The following is a 20,912-nucleotide window of genomic DNA, read 5'->3' as shown; positions in this document are numbered from 1 at the left end:
CAGGTGTCACCGCCCAGGGCAGTGGCCACGCCCCTCTTTGCCGTGGTCCACCCTGGCTCATGACGAGGTGTGATTGTGAGTGCGAATCTTTGTCTCTGTGTGCGATTGGCTGGCAACCCATTCAGGGTGTACCCCGCCTCCTGCCCGTTGACAGCTGGGATAGGCTCCAGCACTCCCCGCAACCCTTGTGAGGATAAGCGGTGAAGAAAATGGATTGATGGATAAATTTATCATATGAGTGCTGGTACAAGACAGTCCTTTAGGTGGTGCTACTTTGAAATTAGGTGCAAAATCCCACTCTGCAGCCCCCCCTTCACATTATCTGGTGGATCTGGTACGTCCCTTGAGGGATGCGGACAGTAACCTTAAAATGACAAAAATCTTCAAATCTTTATCGTTTATTTATTTTTTGGTTTATTGGCTGATGGAGGGTTTTCCCCTTCTTCACAGGTCGCGATCAAGTCTATCCGGAAGGAGAAGATCAAGGACGAGCAGGACATGGTTCACATTCGCCGCGAGATCGAGATCATGTCGTCCCTCCGCCACCCGCACATCATCTCAATATACGAAGGTGAGCGTATGATGGGGCACGTGTGCACGTGACAAATTGACGTGTACGCTTGAGCGCACGTGAACCCAAGCGCACGTCTTCCCTCGAAGGATTGTTTAGTTTATGACATGCAGATATCATAAAATAAATAAAAAAGAGGACCTGCAATTTTATTATTCACCTCTAAACGTTTGGGTGGCTTTAGACAGCCTTTGTGAGCGTGCGTGTGCACATGCGCGCGTGTATGCGTCTGCTGAACGTATAAGCGGCCCGGCGTTCCGAGGGATCGCCTCTCCCACATCTGAGAGGTCTCATCCCCGGTCTTGATCTACGGGCCAGACATCTGCTGACGCTTAGAAGACAACTGCAGCTGGGAACCAGAGTGCACTTGTAAAAGTTGCACGTGTGTCCCGCATGCGCATGTGTGTCTGCCTATATACGGGTTGCATGTGTGTGTGTGTGTGTGTGTGTGTGTAGGATTGACCCAAATCACCCCGACCTGCACAATGTCTAATTTCTGTCCGCTGGTATTGTGGAGAGAGAGAGAGAGAGAGAGAGAGGAAAGACCTTAAGTCTTCTTCCCTGGAGCAATGTCAGCATCTATCTACCCCAGGAAGCAACTCTTTAAATATCCAAACCTTCAAGGCAGGTCATGTGAAGTCCACGGCTGTTTGTAAAAACCCAATCGTTCCTTACTCGAATACGGAAGCGGTTGACCAGAATTTCTGTTAAAATGCATTTCACGGCAGACTTCGAAGCACATTATACTGTACAATTTGAAAAACAAAGCTTTTGCATGCAAATGCAAACAAGGATGCTTTCACAAGCGTGTCGTGTCATCATAGTCTCCGCCCTGAATAACATTTTCCATAAGGTCCATTCCCAGTTTGCATGTGCATGGAATAATACAGTGAAGAAAATAAGTATTTGAACACCCTGCTATACTGCAAGTTCTCATACTTAGAAATCATGGAGGGGTCTGAAATTTTCATCATAGGTGCTTTGTCCACTGTGAGAGAGATAATCTAAAAATAAAAATCCAAAAATGACAATGTATAAATTTTTATATATATATATATAAGTACTTGAACACCCTGTCTATTAGCTAGAATTCTAACCCTCAAAGACCTGACAAATGATGAGTTCCATCTCAAGAACACCATCCCTACTGTGAAGCATGGGGGTTGTAGCATCATAATTTGGGGGTGTTTTTCTGCACGTGGGACAGGACGACTGCACTGTATTAAGGAGAGGATGACCGCGGCCATGTATTGTGAGATTTTGGGGAACAACCTCTTTCCCTCAGTCAGATTATTGAAGATGTGTCGTGGCTGGGTCTTTCAACGTGACAATAACCTGAAGCACACAGCCAGAAAAACCAAAGAGTGGCTCCGTAAGAAGCATATCAAAGTTCTGGTGTGGCTTAGACAGTCTCCAGACTTTAACCCAATAGAAAATCTTTGCAGGGAGCTGACAGCTCAGAAACCTGACTGATCTAGAGAAGATCTGTGTGTAGGACTGGGCCAAAATCCCGCCTGCAGTGTGTGCAAACCTGGTGAACAACTACAGTAAACGTTTGACCTCTGTAATTGCAAACAAAGGCTACAGTACCAAATCGTAACATTGGTTTTCTCAGGTGTTCAAATACATATTTGCAGCCGTATCACACAAATAAATCATTTAAAAAATCATAAATTGTGATTTCTGGATTTTTCTCATTGGATTATCTCTCTCACAGTGGACACGCACCTACGATGAACATTTCAGACCCCTCCATGATTTCTAAGCGGGAGAACAATATAGCAAGGTGTTCAAATACTTATTTTCTTCACTGTATGCGTTTCAAAAAATAGTTGACAGGGCCTCAGACTGCATCCTGCATTTTTGAATGCCCCTTCTTACCCCTGAGAGGTGAATTAGTGGCAAGGGTAAAACGGCCGAACAATTCCTCACAGTCCATCACCCCGCATAAAAGTCACAAGGCGCAGCGACGCAAAGCAATAAACGCTTAATTTGTGGCTCGTGACTATATTTACGCACGTGTCAACACAGCAATGAGATTCTCGACAGCTTCCCCGCTACAATAGCTGGCCTCCGCTTGTGTGCCAGGCGCCAAACAGGTCGAACCACTGTCTTTTTGTTGGGTTTCAAAGTCCCCTCCCAGGTTGCTACCCATAGAACGCGTAGAATAAACAGCGATGTTTGTCGCCCGAGCGTGGCAGCGTGTATTCATCTGGAAGGCTGAAGTGCAGCTGTATTATTCTCTCTGCGCGCTGTAAATGTTCGGACTCCACCAGGAAGCTGCTCCCGACACAGCAGGCACTGTTCTGCCTTTGCTGCGTACACGTGAACAAGGCCTCCAATTTTTCTGTATCCGGCAACATGCTTCTCAATAGCTTCTGCACGCTTGTGCGAAGCAAAGTCGAACCAGCTGTGTGAGGGAAGACGGGAGTTTTTAACCACACCCTTTCCACGCTCACATTCTGCATCCATCAGCGTGCTGCGCGGCGCTTTTAACAGAGGATTTGTTGTACCTCGGTGCCACCTCCCCCACCCTTTTAAAACAAACACTCGAAGCCGGTAGTGTTGTAAAGTGCACAAATTAGTACGTACGACTAAATTGTTAGTAGCGTAATTGTGGTTGTGGAAACATTGAGACCAAGCTGGCGCCTCCGTCGCTTTCCAAGCAGAGGTTGATTCCAAAATATTGTCATTTAATTGTGAATTTTCAGATTACATTTTGAAGGGCACGCATAATAAATCTCTCAACCATTTAAGATTCAAAGCTTTGTTTAGCATAAGATACACAAAGGGAAGTCTCATCTTTCTAAAGCAACCTGTTAAGGCAACAACTCGATTGCTTTGCTTGTATTTACCGTAATTCCTGCCCTACAGAGCGCACCTGGTTATAAGCCTCACCCAGTACATTTGTAAAGGAAATACCATTTGGTACATACATACGCCGACAGTGCCCACATTGAAACACAAGATATTTACGAAGACGGTACACAGAGAGTTTAACGCTAGTGCCGCCGTGCTCACGCTAATCATAGCGCCGCACTAATGCTAACGCTAGCGCCGCGCTAACAGGGCCAGTAAAAATGAAAACATACCGGTTAAAGACACGGCAGTAACACGCTAGCGCAGCGCTAACAGGGCCGGACCCGGAAAAGTCAGTTCCTCGGCACATATATTCCACCAATCTCACTCTTATCTTTTCCGCTCGAGTGCCCCATTGCGGCCATTAGAAAAAATGCACAAATCAGCCGTATCACCGCATGAACCACAGGGTTGAAAGCGTGTGAAAAAAGTCACGGCTTATAGGCCGGAAATTACGGTAAATTCTTTATACCAACAATGCTTGGAGACCTAGCTTTTTTTTTTTTTTTTAGTTTCGGATACTTTTGTCCAAGTTTAGCGAAACACTTCAAAACTTGTTAACTCAGAGTGTGTGGTTGTTTTACAGTGGTTGGCTTCCCTTTACACTTCAACACAGCGAGTTTAACACTACCGCCGCCGTGCTAATGCTGACACTAGCGCCGTGGTAATGCTAACACTAGCAAAAAAAAAAAGATACCAGTTAAAATCACTCAGACACGGCAATAACATGCAAGCGTAGCGCTAAAAGGGCCAGTAAAAGTCACTTCCTCGGGACATACATTCCACCGGTCTCACTCTTACCTTTTCCGCTCGAGGCCCCCTTGCGACCGTTAGGAAAAAATGCTCAGATTAGCCTCATCACCGCATAAACCGCAGGGTTGAAAGCGTGCGAAAAAAAATCTGGGTTTATAGGCCGGAAATTACGGTCAATTATTTATACCTCCAATGCTTGGAGAAATAGCGTTTTTTTTAAATTTCAGGTACTTTTGTCCAAGTTTAGTCAAACAATTCACAACTAGTTAACGCAGAGTGTGTTGTTGTTTAACCCATTTTACAGTGGATGGCTTCCCTTTCCACTTCAACAATAGGTGCTAATCAATCAGATGTGAGGCGTGAGCAAAGCCCACTTGAGTGACATTTCGGTGTTATTCGGCAACCGCAAGTTATGTAAGACAGGTAATTAGTCCAGCGGCAGGGGTCAAAGGTAAACAGGAGTTTCAGCTGAGAAAGTGCACATCAAGAACAACTTCACCAGGTCAGGTCACGGTGCGTGTCAGGCCAGGGCACGGGTCCATCCACCAATCAAATGGCCCGATCTACTTGACAATCCCGGCTCCCTCCCGCCGCCCCCCTCAGATCCCGTCTGTGACTTCCTAGGCGTCCAGACAGTCACAATCAGGGAGCATTACCATCACTCAGCAAATGTGTTTTTGCAAAGGATTATATCTTGAAAAGAACCCCAGGAAGGAGGAAAGGTGGGGGGCGGGGTGGGGTGGGGTGAGACAGGCTATGAAGGTGCTCACTCAAGGGTGCGGGAAAGCTGAGCCCCTCACCCCCGGTGACCCCGTTGTGTGGGAAAACCAAGACCTGGAATACGGAGCAACACGGTCGACCGTGTTACTGCCATCTTGGCGGTTTTCTGCTTTCATCCCCTTAATGAGTGATGCCACCGAGTTGAAATGATAGGCCGGATGGCAAAACCGTGACACTGCTTTTTATTGTTCGGCGCGGTAACATGAAATGTGTGCAACACAAACAAGCCATTAGTGTTGTTATGAAAATGGAACGAAGCGGAGACAAAAAATACAAAGTACTGTACTAACAATCACATCTAATGGTAATTTCATATTTCCAATGTAAACATAAACTACAGAGTATGTACAAAGACTTGATTGGGGGAAAAAAAACTATTTTAAATAAATGCTTCCCATGACCAGGTAATACATGACTTGAATAATATTAAAACAAATTCAGGGGGCGGCACAGGGGGGCTCCGTTATTAAACCACCACATCCAGTAACCAAAGGATCAGTGGTTCAAATCCGGACTCAAGTTGTATGCCTAAATTGCCTCCATGACAGAGTTGTAAATTAGAAGCTGTTCTTAAATTTCCTTACCTGGTTAAACAAATTTTTTTTAATAAAAAAGATGTTAAATTTTTCAATCCCTATGCCTAGAATTAATAAAGGTTTGTGTTTCCGAAAGGAAGCTTAGTGGTTTCTCCACAGTTGAATCTCGTAGTTCAAAGAATACTAAATTGTCCAAAGCTGTGAAAGTGAGGAGTTTTATGCCTTGCGACTGTCATGGTCCTGCCGGTCCCAGCCCTGGCTGTGCAGGTCCCCTACACACCTGCGTTGATTAGGAGGCGCACACCTGTGCCTGATCGTTGATGATTAACCCTAGTATATATAGGACCCAGCGGACGGTCTGGCTTTGCCAGATTGTTGCCATCCATGCCTCGTTCCTGCACTTTCTTGTTTCTGATCCTGAACCCTTGTGTACTGACCTCCGCCTGTCCTCCGACCAACCCCGTAAGCTTAATGCCCTTGACGCTCTTGCTCTCTTTGATTGATCTCCCGTGTACCGATCCCTGCTTGCCCGCTTACCTGCCTTCTACGCCTGACGTCAGGGTTACCGCTGCTCCAGTTGGCTGTCTGCCTGATCCCCGACCTTGGAACAAATAAACACTTTACCCAAACTGGCCCTGCGTCTCCAGAGTCCTGCATTTGGGTCCTCTACCGCACCGATGGGTCGTGACAGCGACCAGTCCAGTGTGTATCCCCCACTCCACCCGCCCTCACCTGAAATCAGCTCTGATAGCCTCCAGCTCATCACGATATATATCGGTAAAGAAAATAGATGGACACCAAACAAAAACTATTCACTGAGCTGAAGCCTAAAGCTGGTTTGGTGGAAGCAATGAGGCAAAGTTTTCTTTCCCCAAAAACTTTGGTTGAACTATGAATCCCACAACTTTTGTGAATTTTGACTTGTCTGTAATAACCGCAGCTGTCAGGCAAACCAATAGCTGGAAAATGGCTCTTAATTTCACCTTGTAAAAAGTCTGTGAACCTTGTCTTGACAACGACAGGAAATTAAAAGCGCAAAGGGAGGATGAACTAATGGCAGACTGTTAAAATTGTTCAATTTGAAAGTGAATGAGGAGGAAGCCGGCGCTTTGTGACTAAACTTAGTGACACCTACGCAGTGTTGCGGCACTACATTATTGCGCAATCCTTCATACGGCGCTATCAGATGAATGGCTCCGTGTGCGTGCTCGGGAATGTGGGAGTGAGATGAGAAATGTGGTGACATGATGTTGATGTGCGATGTGTCAAGGGCATCGCTTGACACAGCGGCAGAGCGTCTGTTTGAGAACTTCTTTTTGGCGGGTCTGTTTTCGCTGACCCGCCGTCCCCGAGGAGCCCTCTTGATTGAGTTAACAGACCCTCCCTGCTCCGTTGGGTCAGATGCGTGAGGTGGGGTTTAGGTGGTGCGCTGGGAGACGTGTGGTATTCCCATTTAGAAGCGGTATTTGTCTTTTTGACATCCACAATGTAGTCCTCTTGCCTCATCTGTTCTTAATATTCACGGGGACGCTCTGTGATCGCGTATTTATCCGATCGACCCTTAGTGTTTGAGAACAAAGACAAGATCGTGATCGTCATGGAGTACGCCAGCAAGGGCGAGCTGTACGACTACATCAGCGAACGGCGGCGCCTGAGCGAGCGGGAGACGCGACGCTTCTTCCGGCAGATCGTCTCCGCTGTGCACCATTGCCATAAGGTAAGGAAACCCTTAAAGAAACCCACACAGAGTCTCATTTTCTTTACTCTTTTTGCCTGCACGTATCCGGACGTGGTTTTTTCAGGCTCCGGTATGTGTAACATTCACCATGCACCTTCAGTTTGGGCTGTGCTATAGACAGTTAATCTCCACGCCTTTACACTGTATGCTTTTCTTGGCACAGCGCTACAAGAGAGTCATCTGTTTCTGAGTAAAGATGGAACACAGGCCAGTTTAATTCAGGCTTATACGCTCTGATTACGGCGCCCCTGCGTTAGTTCTTAGTTCTGTCCTCGTCCGACACACTGGCAACGGGTGTCCCAGGATAGGACACCCCGCTAAAGGCAGACGAGAGCTCCCTCGAGGATTTGGCTCCAGCCAACCCTTTTTCTGCACCTCGGTAATTCCATTTGTGATTCGCGGGGCTCCATTGGATGGGCTTCCCCCTTGTCATGCCTCTCCTCAGCTGGAGATAAGGATGATGTCATGGGCCCCAGATAGGAGAGTCCCTCACAAAGAACCATCACTCATTCTTACCAGCTAATCTCAAACTGGGCGGGCCGGCATGAGTCACTGCCACAACAGGCAAGCAAACATTTCATCTTGGGATCAGCCAATGAGGCGATGCGGTGCAGAACACAGCCCCCCGGGAGAGCGACTTAAACCCCACAGTGTTCTCAACATAGATTTAAAAAAAATATTTATCAAAATACTGTATAGTGAAAACATCATGCACACAGGCTGGAAATTACAGGCTGATGGAATTGTCACAAAGCCACAGCAGATGTCAACATGAAGACAGCAGACAATGATAGAGTAGATTTCACTTTTAGGCAAAACCATCACTTTATAGGACAAGAATAAAAATGTTGTCCGAAACTGCATGTGAATGCTGAGAGAAGGCTGTGCTGGAATGCCAAGAAAAGCAACGAATTGAGGGTTACAGTGGTACCTTTGCTTACGAGTGCACCGACGTCCGAGTCTCACTCACAATTTTAGATATTAACACATTGTGTTACGAGCTCAGTGACTGAACTAGTAAGTCAGGGTACTATTGGATAGAGTCAGGCATTACATCGTACAGGTATGATAACTGAATCATAGTTTCTGTGAGTGGCATACAGTTAAGATGACGGATCAGAGCTGCTGTAAAGGGACGCTTACTACACTTTGCTGGCTTTTGATCTGTTTCCATTGTTAAAAGCCGATACAATAGACGGTGGTTGGTTAGTACGCTACATAAACTATTGACAGTCTCATTTTGTTGCTGATCTCAAGATTAGCTGAAGTAAAACAGAATATATGTGCTTGAATGAGAGGGGTGGTGGGGGAAGAGTGAAGCTCCAGGGAGAAGCAAGCAAGGGTGGACGACTTCAAATACTTGGGGTCAACAATACAGAGCAATGGAGACTGTGGTAAGGAAGTGAAGGAACTGGTCCAAGTGGCGGAAGGTGTCTGGTGTTCTATGTGACAGAAGAGTCTCCGCTAGGACGAAGGGCAAAGTCTATAAAACAGTGGTGAGGCCGGCCATGATGTACGGATTAGAGACGGTGGCTCTGAAAAAAAAACAACAGGAAGCAGAACTGGAGGTGGCAGAAATCAAGATGTTGAGGTTCTCGCTCGGAGTGAGCAGGTTGCAATGAGCTCTTAGAAATGAGCTCATTGGACGGACAGCCAAAGTTGGATGTTTTGGAGACGAGGTTCGAGAGAGCGGACTTCGATGGTTTGGACATGTCCAGAGGCCAGAGAGTGAGTATATTGGTGGAAGGGTGCTGAGGATGGAGCTGCCAGGCAAAAGACCGAGAGGAAGACCAAAGAGAAGGTTGATGGATGTGGTGAGGGAGGACATGAAGACTGCGGGTCTTAGTGAGGAAGATGCACGAGATGGGCTTTGATGGAAAAAGATGACACCCTGTGGCGACCCCTAATCGGGACAAGCCGAAAGGAGAAGAAGAAGAAGAGGAAGAATTTTGTTGCTGATCTGTCTTTTGGGGTTACAGTTTTCTTCTCTCCTCTCATTGTCGAGAAGTAAATACAATAGTCCACCGTTCCCCTCCACATTTGTTTGTCAGCATCTTGTTCTGACCGATGTGATCAATGTGGTGTGGTTTGTGCAGCTTCCCGTAGTACTGTTTCGAAGTGGAAAAGCGATAGAGCAGTGGAAAAGTACAATTAGGTGATGCTATGGCGTCACTGCCTCGTCATTGCTGTTCTTTCCATCGGCTCGGCTTTGGCCATTTCGCAGAAAACATCAGACGTCAGAAGAAGAACTACAATTAGTGTTAAGACTTGTCTTTGGTAATGATTGATTTGTGCTTCTTCTTTCAGAATGGAGTGGTGCACAGGGATCTCAAACTGGAAAACGTGCTACTGGATGAAAACTGTAATATTAAGGTAACTTTTTTGTTTTGTTTTGTTTTTTGAAATAAATGTCTCTCCAACTGTTTCATGAGCAATGGATTAACGCCAGCATTCTCTCTCACTCGCATTCAGATTGCTGACTTCGGCCTGTCCAACCTCTACCACAAAGACAAGCTGCTGCAAACTTTCTGCGGCAGCCCGCTCTACGCTTCGCCAGAAATCGTCAACGGGAGGCCGTACCGCGGGCCGGAGGTGAGCGCCAATGACGCAAAAAGGCTATAAAGTGTGTTTTTGCAAGATTCCATTTGATAAAGCCATCATCATTGCTCGCTCCCAGTGGCGGATCTCACATCGTTGTTAACACCTTTGTAATCATCACTGTCGCCTGTGCACAAAGACGAGTGCAGGCCTTATTTGCGGTACTTTGATGGGATTAGCACTAGTTTAAAGACTAAAGGAGGTCTCTCTCGCAACGCCACAGTGGTCCGGCCCAAATACTATCTGCTTCCTTCCCCCGCACACTTTCTCCTTCCCTTCTTAAAATATCCTTTGATGTGAGAAAGTGGAGGATGGATGCCGCTCACCTTCTTTCCCTTTTCTGTAATTGGATTGGAATGAATGGCGACGGCCTCAAATAGCGCTCGTGGTCACATGGTGAAAATGTCTCAGAGGAGTACTGAAAAACAATACTGTAAGCCATTGCTCATAAAACCTCAGTCTCATACGTCTTTTCTTTGTCCGGGTTTTTGGACCAAAGAGGATCCGATTGCATAAACTCGTGGAGATTCCATTCACTCTTGTCAGCATTTATTGCTCCTCTCATTGTGACTTTCTATTTAAGTCTTCTCTTATACTTCTGTTTCGACCCTATCATCATCGGTTGGTCTTTCAGTCAATGTTGATGCATCGTTAAGACATATTGGTTCGAACCAGACAGTAATCCTGGTGAAGTCTGGTAGCAATTCGTACTGAATTTGAGCACTCTTGGCACCGTCCAGTAAATCTGTTTCACTCTGTCCTGTGCTCAAGCACTGTACACTTTCCTGTCGGCAGTGCGACTTAGTTCCCCATCTGGACATTTAGCACATTCATCTTTCCTGCCACTTCAAAGAAAGATCATGATTTGGTGTAAGCTGTAGTGAAGTTAAAGCAATTCGGCGAAAGAAGGGTGACAGGAGCGAGCCGTAAGGCTGAAGACACTTGAGACAGCGAAAATCTTAAGACTGAAGATCGAGATATGATAAAACTAAAGATAAATGTTCTGAAGCATGAACAAGCGTCAGGATGTGGTAATCTTGTGGAAGGCTGGAATGGTTGCAGTGGCCCAGGTTGAGTGCACCTGTGGGCTATTCGTATCGTGCTTTAGCTTGCTGGACACGGTGGGCGCTCTGTGGTGCTCTCAAGCTCAGGACTTCCCTGTCACTGATTCAGTCGGGTTGGCCTGGGCTCACGTACGGCTTCCCCAACTGGACGTGCCGTTCTTTTACGTCACTTTTAATTTGAGGATGAGCGAAAGAGTGCAGCGTGAGTGAGCGCCAAAGGGAGACAAAGAGAATTTGATTTAATTGTTCCTCCCATTTATGCAACAGAGTCACTGTGCCCAAGCAAGCACAGTACGAACTACATTATTCAGTCACATAAAACAAAAAGTCATGCAAACCCATCTGTTCCACTTAAGTGTAATTCACTATAATTTCTTTGAGAGTGCGCCAGAAAAAAATTTCCATTCAATCTCAATTGAAAATTACACGTCAGCCGTTGGGCTGGGTCACAAATTACAGCAAAAGCACTGTAAAAAAATATGGTACACAACAATGGCGCGCGCCCTCGTTCGCCCTCACCAGTGGACCAACAGCAAAGAGAACATTCTTGGTGTGGGTCCAGAGCCTTGGAGGAAGTTTCTCAACTGGCCTTATCTAATTTCCTCTTTCGAGACCTTGTGTAAGGGCTTCAGAGAAGCGCATTCCTCCCATCTCCCGTCCTACACCCCCCCCCCCACCCACTCAACGCTAACCAGACGCGACACTGGCATGAAAGCAGACAAATTGCTAATCAGTGAATGACAGCCGCTCACCAGCAGTATCTCTTCTGGTCTCATCTACCCACCGACCTTGCACCCCTACGTCGTTTCCCTGCACCTTGTCGTGCCCCGGACTCCGGGTCTTATGTAACTCCGCGCTCAGAAAGCCACACTGCATTAAGTTGGTGGTCACAAAGTACTTGCTTCTGCTTGACAAAGCAACAGGGAGAGGAAAGGATTTATCTGGATGGAAACGAGACATTTCCCACCGGAACAGCGGCGCTCGTCTTTCAAGACTCCGAACGAAGTGCCGGTGAGGCATCGCAGCGCGGCCGGCCTCTCCCAGCCAATGACTGAGCGCGGAAAAGCTATTTGAGCACTTATTAATGTCAACTTAATCTCCTAAGCATAATTCAAGGGTCTATTCTGATGCGAGGCTGAGCTGAGTTCTTTCCACAACATTTATTTTCATGCCATGAGTCATTAATCATGTAAAGACTGCTAAATCAGTTGCATAACAGCATTCCTAACCTAGCCACATGCATAGGTACAGTGAAAGTGAACCACTAGCTATTAGTTATTCTCAAAATTCACTTTGTAGCATTTTTTTCTGCTGCAATTATTAACATTTTGACGTCACGCGTCAATTACTTGTGGTTTTCCTCTATTTGTGGCATGCCTCGGTCCTAATCCCTTGCGAATAATAGCGGTTTCCTGGACTTGTATATGCATCTGATGGCATGAACTTGTCTGGTATTTATTCAGGTGGACAGCTGGGCACTGGGGGTGCTGTTGTACACGCTGGTGTACGGAACAATGCCATTTGACGGAGGCGACCACAAGAACCTCATTCGCCAAATTAGCAACGGTGAATACAAAGAGCCCACGCAATCCTCAGGTACTACAGACGACACATTATTTGCATTCTTATGGGGGTGGGGGGGCGGGATGAAGATGATGGTCCCAAATCATTTTAAGGTTAATGTTATATTGCCTCTGATATTTAAAATACAGAATTAGCTTTTTGTTCACAGCATTGTTTGTGCTTTCAATCCTGGATCAGGCTGTGCCAAGGTGGAATTTTAAAATTATACGCCATCTCATCCTGCACTTTCTACTTTGGCTTCAGACCAGACCTTTCCCGCTCGGAAAAGAGAAACTTTCGCCCAGTTTAACCACTTTTTCTTTGATTATCCACGTACTCCGACAGTCATTGCATTTTAACACAACAGCATTTCTTTTTTACCTTTCTCCATTAATATCAAAAGTGAACATAAGTAGCATGTCTAGCTCGTCTTTGGTCTACGTTGCCCAGACTATGTTGCTAACTAAAGCGGCGGTGGTGGACGCTGTCATTATAAAACACATTGATGGGCTGCGTAAGTAGTGTTACATTTGTAATTATGAGTGTACGTCTTTAAGAGCGGGGATTGGGGGCATGTGTAAGTTAAACTAGGAAAAAGTAAGTGTGGCGGATCAGCGGTCATTGTTAGAGAAAGTTCCGTGTGCTAACTAAAGAAACCAGTGGCTTCCTCTTTTCATTTTTTACAGTACGTATGTGAATTGTGCCATTGGATGTAACAACCAGTCACCCCTCACTCATTGAATCAAATTGCAAAATGCCACAAACTGAGTAGCTGTATATTATACTTTCAATTTGCATTGGATTTTTTTTTTGTTTTGTTGCAGGCAACGCAGAATATCTGCGAAGAGACCGCAACAACGGTGCACAATTGTGCGCGCAGTTTCGAGGGAATTTTTTTTTTTTTTTTGCACGCAGTCAAGACTGCCTCGCTAACGAAACATTGCGCACCCCTGCTTTAGAGACACAAGAATTGAGAACAAATCTCATAATTGTTTGGTAAAGCACGGCCTTACTGCAAAGATTCGTTACTCTTGCTTACCTTTTTCCTGCGGCTTTGTAGTAGATGGTGATTTATTATACGCAATGTTCTCAAGTTAGGCTCTGCAATCCAATTTTTTTTTTTTATCATCAGACTCCTCTCAAATAAAATCCAAAATTCCCAAAATACATTTTCACCTTTATGTCAGTTTACCTTGTTGCTGAGCTTTAAATCTGGAGACTGTGGTATTTTTTTTCCCCACAGTTTCTAATTTGCTGTTGTACTCCATTTTCTGGGATGAACTTAGTCTTTATATCCAAGAAGTAAACACAGCAGACTTTAGTTCAAGTGCAATATTTTTGGTTGCCACCATCTCTCATTGTCTTGACTTATCTGTGAAACGCAAATTGACCGTTTTTTCATTGTAAGTCCAGTTCTCTAATCAACAGACAGCAGTTCTACCCTACGTATAGTGTACCTTACAGGACCCATCCAGTCAGTGCCCCAACTTAAGGTGACAAACGTGCGACAGTTTTAGTCATTTTAGTAGGTTTTGCAACTTTAAAAAAAGTTTGGGGCCAACTACAATTTTCAGTTTACTTTGGTCCATGTTATGGTATCATGACTTGATGTGATATTCTGTATCGGCTTTACCCCAACCAGACATGTATTTTTACGAGAAAGACTCTAACTGCTCTGTTTCAAATATAAATACATTTTTCGTTTCTAATTAGATGCGCGGGGTTTGATCCGCTGGATGCTAATGGTGAACCCGGAGCGCCGAGCCACCGTGGAGGACATCGCCAATCACTGGTGGGTGAACTGGGGCTGGAAAAACAGCGTATGCGACTGCGACGCCCAGCGGGACCGGGGCGGCTCGCCCATGCTGGCCCGTTTCATCGACTGGCAGAACCGCACTGAGCCACGCGGTCCTTCCTCCAAGCCGACCGCCTTGCCCCAGCTACTGCGCCAGAGGCCCAAAAAATATAAGAAGGAAAATGTAGAGGAAGTGGGGCAGAAGCACGGTGGCGGCGAAGACAAACCAGGACTGAAGAGGCCCAAGGGCATCCTCAAGACCAGGGTGTCAGGGGAACAGCAGTCGGCCGGTGCGGAGGAGGGCCAGACGGCCGGGCCTGAGCAGGCAGAAGGCGGTGGCGAGGCCTCGAGTCCAGATCGAGAAGAAGAAGAGACACCTTTTGGGGGAGGCTCACCGGCAAAGATGGTGCCCACCCTACCCAAAAAAGGCATCTTGAAGAACAACCAACAGCGGGAATCAGGGTACTACTCCTCCCCCGAGCGTAGCGAGTCCTCCGAGCTCCTGGGTGGAGCCAGCATGACTCTGCTTACCACCTCACCACCCAAGAGAGCCATGGGAAGAAAGGGCATTTTGAAACGCAACGGCAAGTACTCCACCTACAGCGGGCCCCCCTCGGCGGCGGCCTTGGCAGCCGCGGGAGCCCTCGGCGAGTCCCCTCCCGCCGCCGACTCGGGCCTAACTCGCAGTCAGAGTCGGCCGTCCAGCATCGTCGGGGAGGACGGCTCCAACAAGGCCGCCGAGTGGCACCCCTCCACGCCGCACTTGCGGTCCAACATTAGGGCGTGCGTGTCGGCCGAGAACCTGCTGCACCTGGCCAACTTCACGGGCTTCCAGCCGGCATCTGCCGCGCTCCAGGGCCCCAAATTTGGCCGCGGCCCCAGAAGTAAAGGCTCCCCGCAGGACAATGGCAGCTTTTCGTTGCTTGGGGACCTGGAGGACATGACTCAGGTGTACCAGCAAGCCCTGGACATCAGCAGCAACCTCACCTAACACATGGCACAGGAAGCACAACTCTAAGGGTGCGTGTGTTGTGCGTGTATGTGTGTGTATTTACGAGGCATTAACGACCAGTGTGTTACTGGGATATGTATTTGGTGAGGTTTTCCAAACAGCGGCGAAATCTTGGTGGAATTTTTCGGCAAACACACAGGCGGGCACACACTGATTAGTGTACTATGGAAGTGTACTGCTGCCACTTATATACAAAAGGCTCAGTGTCATGTAAAAGAGCATGTTAAAACCCAAGTGTCATCTCTATAAACGTTCTAGAATAGATATTGAAATGAAAAATACATATAACATTCGCTTCAATGTCTATATGAAAAAATAAATATGAGCGGAGAGCGTGTCATCCATGCTCAAAGTTGCGGAAGTGTCATTCGACATCCAAGTGGTCGCCATATTGGCTGAATTTACTGCCCGTGACGTCACCCCGAACATTCGCCATTGAAAACACGCTGTGGCCCCCATATGGGAGACGAACAAACTCCTTCTGACACGGAAGCTATTTTCGAACAAGAGAACATTTCACAACTGATTGAAGTGACCGGGGCAATAATACCCTACTGTTTTGAGCCATATTTAGATGATATGCGGATCACTTCTAACTAACAAACAGGATCCCAAACAGTCTGTATGAGCCAGCCCGGCCGAAGCCGTGCTCGTCTGCGAGGCACGGCTTTGGCGGCGGCTCGTCCACCCACCTACTATGGGACATGGAAGCTCTTTTCAAAGAAGAGAACATCTCACAATCGAGCGAAGTGACCTGGGCAATATTACCTTATTGTTTCGAGCCATATTTAGATGATATGCGGATCACGAGCAAACCGCTTGCGGCCAAAACAACTCTCCGTCCGATCCACCTCAGCACGACGTAGATGAGCCACCCCGGCTAAAGCCGTGATCATGATACAGCGCCGACAGGCACATCAACACATTTAGCACGTCTGACAATATCCAGCGACTCCATCCTCCCGAGTGTTCGAGCACTGGCCAGCAAAACAACGAGCCGGCATTTTGGCTAACACGAAGTAACAAAAAGCTACCTTCCCGCCGGTAAAACTAATAGAAACAAATGAGTCCGCTTGAGCGCGCTACTACCCTGTACGTCACTTCCTGCTTCCTGGAGAGGATTTTCATGGCGGGAGTTACAAAAAGCCATATACGTCAAAATCATTTGTGGTAAAAAATGGATGTTTTTCTTCATTCATAACATACTAAAAATCACTCGTTTCATGACAGTGGCGTTTTAAGTTTGTGTGAGGTGTTTATTACAACAACAATTCAAGTTATAGCTTGAATTTATCATGGTATTTAAAAGTATGACGTGAGCCACCGCAATCTAGACTAATCCCATTTTGTTTTGGAGCACTGAAGCGATTTATCATTACCAATTAATTTTTTTAACTTGAAAATATATCTTGAAAGAAACATGATTAATTAATGTTTCAAAGATATATTTTTACAACAAAAACCAGGAGTGAAACTGAGCTTTTTTGTGTTTGTTTGTGAGGCAGCAATACGCTCCCGTAGTGCACTCGAGTGCACTTCTCAGGCCAGTGGAAAATCCATCAGAGCTTTTTGTGAACAGAATCGCGCACAAAACACCACCCAAGCGTGTTTCTCAGCCCCCCCCCATGCCTTCCCCGCATTGTCACCTCGCTGCGCTTCCACGTTTACACACTTGACATGAAGCGCAAAATTACACCCCCACTCCCCTCCCCCGTCACACACACACACACACACACACACACAAATCTGGTCGTCCGTTTACAAAAGCACCTTAAAATCTCACGCAGCACAAAGGCTTTTGTGATCTTGACTTCCTTTTTTTTTTTTCCTTTTATGTTTTTGGAAGACAGAATGAAAAAAAAAACTAAACAGAAAGAAACAAACCAGGGTCTTATTCCAAAATGTTGCTGATTTATTTATTGTTTGCATCGCTTGTTTGTTGTTGTGCAAAACTTGACCGGCGTTTGCTGTTACTGGAGTCCGGACTATGTGCAGATCTGACGTATAGAATTGTTATTAAATGATAAAACCGACACTATATAAATGTCTGTGCATTGCCATTATGGATACATTATGGATACATCCCAATAGTGATGAAACTCAGAATGGGAACGCAAATGTCGTTCACATCATCGCGATCGTATCCTCCCCCGATTGTGTATGACACTTGGATGTGGCTTTTTATGCAAAACACCAAAAAAATTACATCATTTTCAGCAAAATGAAGCCAAATTGTGCATATCTGTGATGTTGGTGTGGAGCGACTCACCTGCGCTCTTTTGCCTCGGTTCGTTTTGGTTTGGTTTGTGTGGCTGCCCCCTAGAGGCCTGGAGATGTACGCGCTATCAGGATGCATTTCTGATAATTTGCCGTATTGCATTATTTAAAGTCGTGATTAACTGTGTGTTTCGTTTTTTTTCCAAAGACTTTGCAGTCCTCGGCATGGTTGTGGTTCTACCTAAAGCGTCATCGGTATGGCTAAACCAGGAGTCCGTAACCAATGACGACGATATCGTTTAAACTGGTCTGCCTTGCCGTTGCCAAACAAACAAAACCTCAGAGGAATAATAACCACCATTTAGTTGATTGTCACATCGTTTTTAGCCCACTGAGAATTAGAGTGGGCCAACTCCGTTCAGCGGGATAGTGGGCCAGGTCCAATCGATTCCACAAACGATGACAATGCTCGTCTAGACCACAGGTGTCAAACTCAAGGCTCGGGGGCCATATCCGGCCCACCACTTGAATTTATGTGGCCCGCAAAGGCAAATCATGTGTGTCAACTTCCATGATTCTTGTTCAAATCTGCACCAAAATTTCACATTGTCATTATCATAAATGATAACGTTGAGATATTGCGACCCCATAACGGCCCTTTGAGGGAAACTACAATGTGGCCCGTGACAAAAAAAAGAGTTTGACACCCCTGGGCTAGACTAACTTGCAGATGCATAGGCAGTCAATCTTGATAAGAAATGCAATCAACCATTGCCCCGTGTGCCAAAACTGGAACCAAACATTGATTTAAAACTATTGATCTGAAGTATATGACTACTCTTGTCATAATTTCTCCAATTGACTTGACCAGTGAGCAAAACTGAGTTAGCCCACTTTACTACTCAGCGGCTCAACCCCGAGCTAAGCTAAGCTATCGGGCGGTTTGTTTAAACTGTTGCTGACGAAGCCAAATGCGAGACCTCGCCCCCCCCCCGCCCCCGACTGTGTACACTGGTCTGCTATGTCGAGCGAGCACAATTAGCCAGCTATTGTTTGAGAGGAAGTCGAAACGAAGGGAAAAGAGGAAAGTCGAAGAGAGAGCCGAGAGGAATGTTCGGGTAATTTTTTTTTTTTTTTTTTTGCAGAAGGATTTGTGAGGTCGTTGTAATAGATTAGCGAAAGTGAGCGAGAAAGTAGACGGAATGTTCTCCAACCAAAGATGTAAGCGAGCTTTGACATAATTCACGGGAGCGAGGGAGTAACGAGGACACCTCCGGGAATCCCCAGCCGCCGCTGGCGTTTGAAATCATCCCGGGGGTGGGAGGGGGGTTGGCCTTACCTCACGTTTTGTTGTGTTCCCACCCTCACCTGGAGGCTGTTGGTACGGCTTTAAAAGCGCAAACGGGAGACATTTGATTGACACCATCCCTAAAAAAAAAAAACGGTTTGGGAATGATGTGACTGGAAAAGCACGTGGTGACGGCGAGGAAATCAAACCTGCGTTGAATGAATGTTGTTGGTGTGAAAGAAGGTTCCTGGGGTGCTGGTCCAAAAAAGACTCAGTGCGAATTGTATTGCATTCTTTTGCCTTTTTTTTTTAATCCTTATCGTTAACTGGATTTACAGTGATCAGATTATACTATGTTAGTATTTTTTCTCGTATTATGTATGCTTCTGTTTTTGATTTTACAAAATATAAGAACTTTTTTTTCCCTCTTTCTTTTATAGCACAGCTGGAAATGCGTTTCTTTTAAATTCCGATAACGGTTTTCCACTTTGTTGGGTCGCTACCACCTTGAGTAAACCAAAAATAATAATATATGTGTTTTGTTTTTTGTTTTTTTAATTTACCTAAGTCCGTGTGTCCAAAATGCTGGAAGAACAAAGACGATGGCAACGTGTGATTATGAAACTGGAATAGTATCTGTTAGTGAGCATAAAAGTGGAATCATAGGAAAACTTGACTGGATATTGTTATGACAATAATAAGAATAAATTAGTATTATGTTATTTAAGGATTCTTTTTTTTCCCCTCTTGAGGCTCATTACTCTTATTGCCATGATTTTTATTTTATTTTATTTTTGGGTTATCCTGGACTGCCAAAATGGATTAAGATGTGTGCCTTTGTTATCTTTTATGGATTTTTTTTTTCAACGATAATGCAAATGATTATCTATGTGTTTTTATTTTTTACTTGTATTTATTGGTGATCAAGCCATTTACAGTCATGCTTTTTAGCCATTTTTGGGAAACAATGCACGTTTTTGCATCAGCATCATCTCATTGTCGGAACTGTGCAACTCCTGTCGGGGGGAAAAAATGTTTTTAATCTCTTCGGTCATTGCTCAGCATATTATCTGTGCTGAAACAATAAATCACAAATCAATAAAGAGATCTGGAACGACAAGACATTGTCATCTTTGTATTTTGGCCATTAACACTTGAGAGTGCCCAGTTGTCATGAAGGGGGTGCAGAAAAATAGTGTAGATGGATGGAGGGATTCATGGATAGATAGAATCTATTTTTCTCTGCTATGGTTTTCTCCTATTATTCGAATTATGGGTCATTACATGCATAAGCCCGACCAGTAATGTCATTTTTTTGCCCTTTAAATTAGCCATAGTTTCCACACAATCTCAGCTGCTGATGCAGAATAAAACCGGCGACGTGAGAGCGAGACCCCCTCCGACCCCACCCCAAAAAAAAAAGGAAAAATTTGTTTTCTTAATATAGTTGGCAAATCGGGGTCTCGTTCTGCCACTACGACAGCAATGAAGTCCTATTAAGTGAGGACTTTTCATTCAGGGGGGAGTGCAAAATTATCCCTGTCGTTACCATATATGGTGTATTGCTGCCAAAATATGGGAATGTAATGCAGTAGATGTTAAGTATGTATTTTCAGTATTTCCTGTTACCCTTTCGTGGCTGTTAACAAGCCGTTGCAAGCATATGCAGTTCCTTCCTGCCCACTGATAAGCGTGTATAATATCGCCGAATGTTGTCTTTATCCATTAAAAACAGCGGTAAAATGTTCTTTATCATAAACACACAATTTTGCTTTTCATTGCAATGATGTCATGCAAGAAAACCCTTTACAACAATATGCAGTTGGATGACATTATTACTTTTAACCAAAATGTTTGATTGAAACCCATGCCACGTTTAAGATGAGTTTGTGTTTTTATGAAGATTTTTATCGTTACATCCCTGGTAAAAGGAATAGACTGTATGCAATATCCAGAAAACTACATTACATCGTATATTTGCCGTAATTCCCAAGCGACAGAGCGCACCTCACTGATGACATTTGTAAAGGAAATACCATTTGGTACATACATAGGCCGCAGCTGTGTAACAGCCGCAAGTGCCCACACTGAAACCCACATTGAAACACGAGATATTTACTAAGAAAGACGGTACAGGC

The 20,912-nt window shown here is 45.4% G+C and overlaps 1 protein-coding gene across 2 annotated transcripts in view; it reads left to right on the top strand.

Moving 5' to 3' along the window:
- Positions 1 to 19,894, top strand: part of nuak1b (NUAK family, SNF1-like kinase, 1b) — a 31,619-nt gene extending 11,725 nt beyond the window's left edge. Inside the window, exons 1-7 of one of the 2 annotated variants that reach the window (XM_061823067.1) lie at positions 5,877 to 5,961; positions 6,060 to 6,276; positions 7,065 to 7,216; positions 9,545 to 9,610; positions 9,710 to 9,829; positions 12,363 to 12,495; positions 14,176 to 17,724. In XM_061823067.1, coding sequence (XP_061679051.1) covers positions 6,177 to 6,276; positions 7,065 to 7,216; positions 9,545 to 9,610; positions 9,710 to 9,829; positions 12,363 to 12,495; positions 14,176 to 15,248 — 1,644 coding nt within the window. In that variant the 5' untranslated portion in view covers positions 5,877 to 5,961; positions 6,060 to 6,176 and the 3' untranslated portion in view covers positions 15,249 to 17,724. Of the gene's footprint in view, positions 1 to 450; positions 572 to 5,876; positions 5,962 to 6,059; positions 6,277 to 7,064; positions 7,217 to 9,544; positions 9,611 to 9,709; positions 9,830 to 12,362; positions 12,496 to 14,175 lie in introns of those variants that run through there. The other variant, XM_061823066.1, reaches the window with a different exon arrangement.
- Positions 19,895 to 20,912: the final 1,018 nt, after the last annotated feature.

Source organism: Syngnathoides biaculeatus, chromosome 6 (assembly GCF_019802595.1).
Source record: "Syngnathoides biaculeatus isolate LvHL_M chromosome 6, ASM1980259v1, whole genome shotgun sequence".
NCBI classification, from domain to species: Eukaryota; Metazoa; Chordata; class Actinopteri; order Syngnathiformes; family Syngnathidae; genus Syngnathoides; species Syngnathoides biaculeatus.
The sequence above is the reverse complement of the archived record's forward strand: the minus strand, read 5'-3'. Positions and strand labels throughout refer to the sequence as shown.